This window comes from Acartia tonsa, chromosome 9, assembly GCF_053477335.1.
Source record: "Acartia tonsa isolate MP-2025a chromosome 9, ASM5347733v1, whole genome shotgun sequence".
NCBI classification, from domain to species: domain Eukaryota; kingdom Metazoa; phylum Arthropoda; class Copepoda; order Calanoida; family Acartiidae; genus Acartia; species Acartia tonsa.
Window position 1 is genome coordinate 45742588 of NC_137268.1, and position 7218 is coordinate 45749805.

General features: G+C 29.8%; 1 protein-coding gene across 1 annotated transcript; it reads right to left on the minus strand.

Annotated features, from left to right (window-relative positions):
• Nucleotides 1-338: 338 nt before the first annotated feature.
• LOC145327575 (uncharacterized) lies at nucleotides 339-6437 on the minus strand. Its single transcript, XM_080171114.1, has 8 exons — nucleotides 6349-6437; nucleotides 5330-5462; nucleotides 4983-5090; nucleotides 4382-4527; nucleotides 3926-4075; nucleotides 3040-3506; nucleotides 2910-2947; nucleotides 339-431 (listed from the first exon to the last, which is right to left on the minus strand). The coding sequence occupies exons 2-8, from the start codon at nucleotides 5444-5446 to the stop codon at nucleotides 339-341; spliced, it is 1119 nt and encodes a 372-aa protein (XP_080027240.1). The 5' UTR covers nucleotides 5447-5462; nucleotides 6349-6437.
• Between the last annotated feature and the right edge of the window lie 781 nt (nucleotides 6438-7218).

Below are 7218 nucleotides of genomic sequence, written 5' to 3' on the forward strand. Positions count from 1 at the left end.
TACCCAGGGTATTTTAAATATTCTAGCAAAACAAAATTTTTATTTCAAGAGGAAAAGCAAGATTTAACAGAGTAATTTTTATCAAATATTTATGTTTCTACAGAGAGATAATCACATCAACGCATAAGTGTACATAAGAAGTGCATTGAGGTAAGGAGAGGGGGGGTGGGGTTAACAACCTCTTTAAAATAGAATTTGGTAAGACCCACCTACATCCTGTGCATGCAGCTTCATGCAAGACACCTAATACCAATTGAAAGAAAAAAATTATTCTAAGCTTTGAAAAAAAACAAATCAGAAATACAATGTTTTTAATCTATTTCAATATAATTAAGATTTCAGTATCTTTTCCTGAGTATCCATGCATGTGGCATCATTAAAACAGCTACTTTTCCGAGAATCTGCAATATCTTGTTCAGAACTTCTTTTAACTTAAAATTTTATTTTATGCATTAGGTTGGTAATACTCATTTCACCTGGGAACTTTAGTTTCATTTCCAAAAATATGAAGCAACACAGTTTAAAGGGAGTGTGAACGTAAAAATTTCTCATCTGATTATCAAATCTTAACATTTTCTTAGCACATTACACTACACTGATCAACCAAAAACGTCCTATTACCAAAAATATCCAGGAATAATGCCTTGATTTTATGGTATTTTGGGAGGGAAAAAGGAAAAAACAGGGAAAATCTGAACATTTTTGTTTCTTATAATGTTTGTAGGGATATTTAACTTGTCATGTATAGTAATAGAAATAGAAGAATAGAAGCATATTCTGAACCCTTTTTTCGTTAAATCTAAGAAGGAACATTTCTGGCAGACAAAAGTATTGTTTACTTTCGACTCAAGCTGATGTGGATTCTTAAGAAATTATAGACTTGCTACTCGATAGTGAGGCAAAATTATATTTGTGAAAAATCATCCAAAAGCACATTAAAAATTTACAAAAATTAAACAAAATAATATGTAATAACCCTTTTAAGATTTTATTTAATTTTTGTAAATTTTTTTTTTGATTTTGGAGGATTTTTCACAAAAATAATTTTGCCTCACCAGCGAGTAGCCAGCCTAACTTTTTTTTTAAGAATCCACCTGGTTACTAAGTTTTCAAATTAAAACAAAATTTTTGGGCAATTAATTCTGATTCCGCAAAGCTTACTACTAAGAAAATATACTGCTTACAGCTGACTTTTATCTATGTATGAAATGAAAAAAAACATGCATTCGTAACAAGATGTGTACAAAATTTCAACCAATGAAATTAAATGTATGTACCGATGCGATTCTCCTATTGGCTCAATCAGACATTCCCTCTTTTTCTTAGTACCTTTATTTATATAGTTGAAACAATTTACTTACTGTTAAGGATTTATTTTATGATATAAAATTGCCAATTAGTTTTTTTATAACGTAGTAATATTTTAAATTCGTATTATTGACAAAAAAATACCTCACTGTCTACAAAGAGTTGAATCTCATAGGTTATTTAAAATAATAATATCCTTTTTTATTGTGTTGGACAATAAATAACCCACTTTGGAGAATTAGTTTACACTTTTATCAGACTGTTTAGAAGAAATATTGCATCTTTATTATTTACAAATTTGTAATTAAAGGTGGGTGAGAGATGGGCCATCTAAAGTTAATTGGATACTAATGAAAAAACCTGTTTCTAGCTTTGTTGTTGTATTTGGTTTTCAATAAAAAATATTGATTATTTTATCAATTTCTAAGTAACTATACATTGGTTTAAAGCAAGGATTATGTTAAAAGTCTGCTTAACTGTTAGGAAAAATCAAGAACTATGTGAAAAAGTTTAATTTTAGCTATAATGGGAGAAAAAAGCAATTTGATGCACATTTTATATAATACTGAAAATTTCTTCCTTTCCCTTTACCTTATAAAAATCGTCGGAAAAAGCCATTTTTTCAGCAAACAAAAGATTTGATATTAAGATGAGAAAAATTTACATTCACAGTCCCTTTAAATGGGAAAGTTAATACCATCCTTAACTCTTGTAAAAATTATGTTGATTAAATCTACCCCTTCAAAATATTGACCACTAGCGGCTTCGCCCCTTGCCTCTAGGGGCTTTTTCCCTAAAGGTTCAGGGGAAAATTTTTAAATTTTTTTTACATTTTTTTAGATATTTTCTGTATTTTTAAAACTTTTTATAACTCTTTATAACATTTTATAACTGTTATATTTATTTATATCAATTTATATTTTACAAACTCTTCAAATTTTTTCTCTTTTTTAATGTTTTTAAAAATTTCTTTGCCATTAGCCTTTTTTGGGCTTCGCCCTTACAGGAGAAGGAATGTTTCACAATCTTTTTAAATTTGAAAAAAAACAAAGTTGAAAAGAAGAAAAGAAATTTAAAAAGAAGAAAAAAAATTTAAAACATATATAAAATTATATAAAAACTTTAAAAAAACAAAGTTGAAAAGAAGAAAAGAAATTTAAAAAGAAGAAAAAAAATTTTAAACATATATAAAATTATATAAAAACTTTAAAAAAACATTATAATTAGAAAAAAAAATAAAAAATTTTTTTTTGGGGGGGGAAATTTTCATTTTTGGGGGGGTTTGGGGTATCCCACCCCTAAGAAAAAAGCTTAAAACCACTACAGGACCAATAGGTATATACCCTGAAGAGTAGAATCCAATCGGTTCAGTGGTTACCAAGACTTAAGCTTCAGACAGACAGAAGGACAGACGGACGGACAGACGGACAGACAGACGGACGGACGGACGGACGGACAGACATCAAGCCATTTTGTATTATAGATTATTTGAGTTTAAGATAGGGTAAAAAAATGACTTGAAGTGCTATAATTATAACACTGCACTGGTTAAAAAAATCAATTTTGAGTACCTACATAACAAATAAATTATAAGGCTTTACCTGTGCATTTGATGCTAATAATATCAAAGCCAGAACACCTAACAAGATAAACATTTAATAAATTAATAATTTTGTATTGCTCAGATAATTTTTATCTTGTTCTTATTAAGTTGATTTTAAATTAACTTACCTATTAAAAATGAAAATCTAACAACAAGATTTGTTTTTCTGGCAACCAGCTTTTGGGAGGAGATTTGGAGAGGAGTAGAATTTTTTGTATCTTTGGCAGTGGTTGAACTACTTATACCATTTGATATATTGTCTAACTTCAATTTATCTACAGTATTAGAAGGTTGTTTATTCTTATCCAGTAAAGTATTTTTGGAATTGGATGGAATACTTGATTCAGCATTTGGCTCAATTTTAGTAAGATGATTTGTTTTTGATTTTAGCTCATGTTCTCTTATTTCTGACAAATTTAGAGGGTGAGACATTTCTTTCACATTATTTGTTTCAATTTCACAATTTTCTTTTTGGGAATCAGAAAAAGTTTCTGTGTGAGGACTAGGTGGTTGAACATCAATCCTTGGTTTATTTATTTCAGATGCATTGTTTTGGTTTACAACAAGAACATTGGTCAAAGGCATTGGTTCTATCCTAGAAATATAATTCTTACAATAACCAGCTTTGAAATTATTTTAACAATAATTTAAATTAAGATAAGATTTTAAAGACAATTTCTGAATAATTTCTAGATATCCTTTAGTAATAGAAATGTATACCTACTAAAAGAAAAAACTACATGTTTTGTCTAAATAAGACTGTTTTTGCATCTTAATTACTACAAAAGTATATACTAACAGTTATGCCCCTATGGGCCTCTTGGGCAATTTCCTTCTGGGAGGGTGGTGGTACCCCTCCCCCAAAATAGTAATAAACCTTCCCAGGTCCTATGAGGAGCTACCCTATAAAGGAATAGCAATTCTGTCCAGTTGTTAGCAAGATCCTTCAGTACACACAGAAAGACACACACAAACCCTGTTACCTTATTAATAGAATTATATGATGTTAGGTACCTTGCTTGCTTTCTTGATTTGGCTAAAGCAAAGATCTTGAAAAATATTTCAGGAATCAAAAGTAAGAGAAGATGGATTGTAACTATTGGTGGAGTGTTTGTCATAGTATCAGATATTTCAAAAACTCCCTCTGACTTAATCGCTTCCAATCTAAAAGAGAATATGTTTTATAGATTGGAATCAAAAATTTTTTGTAGCACTGCTCACTCCTTCATGGTAAATGAGTTTGAAACTATTGTGATGGGACTTTTAGTTCAGTGTAGATTTTGACACAACCATGTCAAGAAATCAAATGGTCTTGTTCATATATTCAAAAAAAAGTGGATAAATTTTTATGTTTAATTTTCTTGACATCAGGTGACAAGGATCAAAATTTTCTTAAAATTATTTTTACTTTAATTTCTCTTGAAGATTTTGCTGAAAAGTAATGTTTAATATCTCGTTTTTCAGACTTACCTCACTTTAGTACAAAGAGTTCCATAAACTAGAAACAAAGTGGTAACTTCAGTTGTTATTGAGGTTACAATTAAAAATAAGGCAATTTTGGATAGCCAGTCATGATCCAGACTTAAATACTCCATTGGATTTGTCATCATATAACCCTAAAATTAAATTTCTATTAAAGATTTTTAGCATTTTTTTAACAAAAATACAATAGAGAATATAGTCAGTAAAAGTACCTAAAGATTAAATGTATAGTATCTAAATAGGTGAAGTAAGTTAACATTTGATTAAAAGAATAATATACAATAATTGTCTACAAGTCCCAACTTGTGTTAAGAGTTGTAAGATCTGATAATAGTTATTTCTTGCATCGTATTATGAACAGCTTTCTGCAGATATAGAAGGAACAATTATAAGATTAAAATCAGTTTTTTCAGCCTTGAGATGCCAAGGCACAGGCTAAAATACTGGTTTTAATCTTTTTATATTTGTAGAAAGCTGGATATAATACGATTCTAGACATAGTTTTTTTGTATGGATGATAACCGGTTCTTATCCACCACCGGATTTGAATGAATACGAGAAACAATTTTAAAGATAAATTTTGTATTACCTTGACACATAAGATACAGAAAAGAGTTGTTAGGAAAGTAATAGATGGTAAAAGAGTTGATAGGACTGAACATGCAATCTGTGGCTGCTTTTGGTACCAGTAAGCCTCCTAAAAAAATAAGAAATTAAAATCAAATACAGATTTTTACAGAATCTAATGAATATATTATGGGTCCATAATACTATTATTGTCTGAAAATCACTAAATTCAATAAAAGATTTTATATACACATTGTATTACAATTTCCTTCTTTATTTTACTGTTAATAAGCCTGGTGTCGCTTTGCTTTTTTTTTGACAATATTTGTATATGTACTAAATTACAAAGTTACGTATTGTTGTTTCTACCTGTTCTTGAAAAAAAGTTGGAATGTGGTGCAAAATCATATACCAAGTCACTACAACTCCCACTGTCACCATCAACACCCGCATCAAGAATGTTATTAAAGTCTTCTGTGTGTCCATTAGTGATCCATAGTACCTGGTAAAATGAAAATGCTAAGTTTAAGACTTAGTTAATTTTAATCAACTCATAAAACCAGGAATAATTTTTCAAAGAAAAGATCATGTGACTCTTACCTATATTTAGAAACAAGTCGTTTTAACAAAGGAACATTTACTAGGTTTTACCTGAGCTTGATCTTTAAATCGTTTATAGGTGCGCTGAACCGGGGCGATCCATTTCAGCGCACCATCAGATTAATAATACCAATCTTTAAATCAAAATGGCATGGGCGATTCAGTCAGATGTGCGGTCAGTTGCGCGGTATCGGCGCGGCAATGGTACTCAACTAGTGGCAGTGCCGCGCCAAATCGGGGCAAATCATATTTAAAAATAAATGTTTTTTTTTAATTAGTTTAATATTTTATTGCAAAACTTTCATGAAAACATTTTTATAGTTATTTTTAAGATAAATTATATATATTTTTTATATAAAACACCGTACTGACCCGGTTTAAGTTATAAATTGTACCGGCACGTATGGATGTGTTATTGAGTGTCGCCAGCGATCTAGCAACACCTTGCCGAAAATCTTTTCAAAGAACCATGTTTTATAGCAGTGGCTGTGGTGCACCATCAGCGCACCTCTGGTTCACCTCTGAATCTCCCCAATTCAGATCACCATCAAAACGATTTAAAGATCCAGCTCTGTTCACTTATAACAGGGACAAGGGATCAGGATTCTGTCAAATGATTCAGAGTAAAAATTTCCCCACTTCCATCTTTTCCTCCCCTTCTTACCCACTTTCCTTTATTTACAGCACAAAACAATATGCAATCAATTTTCTTAATTACTGCTTTGGACTAATACAAACTATTTTTAGGCATGTTATTGTTATGATGTTTAGATTTAGTAAATTTGTACCTGTATACAAAAATTGTGCTTGTCAGGGAAAAACTAAGAGCAATAACATCCACTATGGCTGTGTACACTAGAGGTACAAATGGTAATTCTAAAACATGGGCATTAATCTTAATAAGATTCACAGTAACAAAATTACAAAACAAATTTTGTATATAAGTAAAAGACATGATAAAATTTTTTAGTTAAAATGAAAAAGGTAACCAAGGTTTCTGTTTGAAGGGAATTCATTTTTTAATTATTGAGATTTGCACTACTTTAGAAAATCCATTGGGTATATTCGCTAAAAAGTAATTACAAGCCCATAGTAATTACTAGCCTTATGTGGACCTATGAGAAGCTTAATGTGAAGGAGAACCCTAATCGGTTCAGCGGTTAGCAAGATCTTACAAACACAGAGACAGAAAAATATCCTGTCAATTGCAAGTTAATTGAATGTAATGGAACCTGTTGACACCACTATAAAAGTACCAATAGGAAGGACCAAACATTTCCATTTCATTTTTTTTACAAGTTTCTACAAAAATATTTAATACATTTATTTTTATAATTTTAAATAAATGTTTTGAATAAATTTCCTCATAACAGATTCATTTTATAATATTTTATCAAAAACCATAATTACTGTGAATAAAATGTAACACATAACTAAACTTAAACTGTTTTTAACCTATTTTTAAAACGTATATAAAAAATATAATATGACACCAGTAGAATCAGACTGCAGAGCCTAAATTTGAATTAAATCCCCAATAAACTTTTTTGGGGGGATTTAAATATTTATTTTTACTGTTGCCGTGATCATTTTGAAGCAAAAGGTTTTTTTTTATTTGGGTAAAATTCGTAGCTTTTAGAGTGTTTTGCTTCATAAAT

What these genes read in the sequence shown, in the direction of transcription:
- LOC145327575 (XM_080171114.1), bottom strand. Translation starts at nt 5,446, where the DNA reads ATGGACACACAGAAGACTTTAATAACATTCTTGATGCGGGTGTTGATG. An exon ending in CAACTTTTTTTCAAGAACAG is followed by an intron (nt 5,091 to 5,329) that starts GTAGAAACAACA and finishes TTATTTTTTTAG; the next exon opens with GAGGCTTACTGGTACCAAAA. An exon ending in TCTGTATCTTATGTGTCAAG is followed by an intron (nt 4,528 to 4,982) that starts GTAATACAAAAT and finishes ATTTAATTTTAG; the next exon opens with GGTTATATGATGACAAATCC.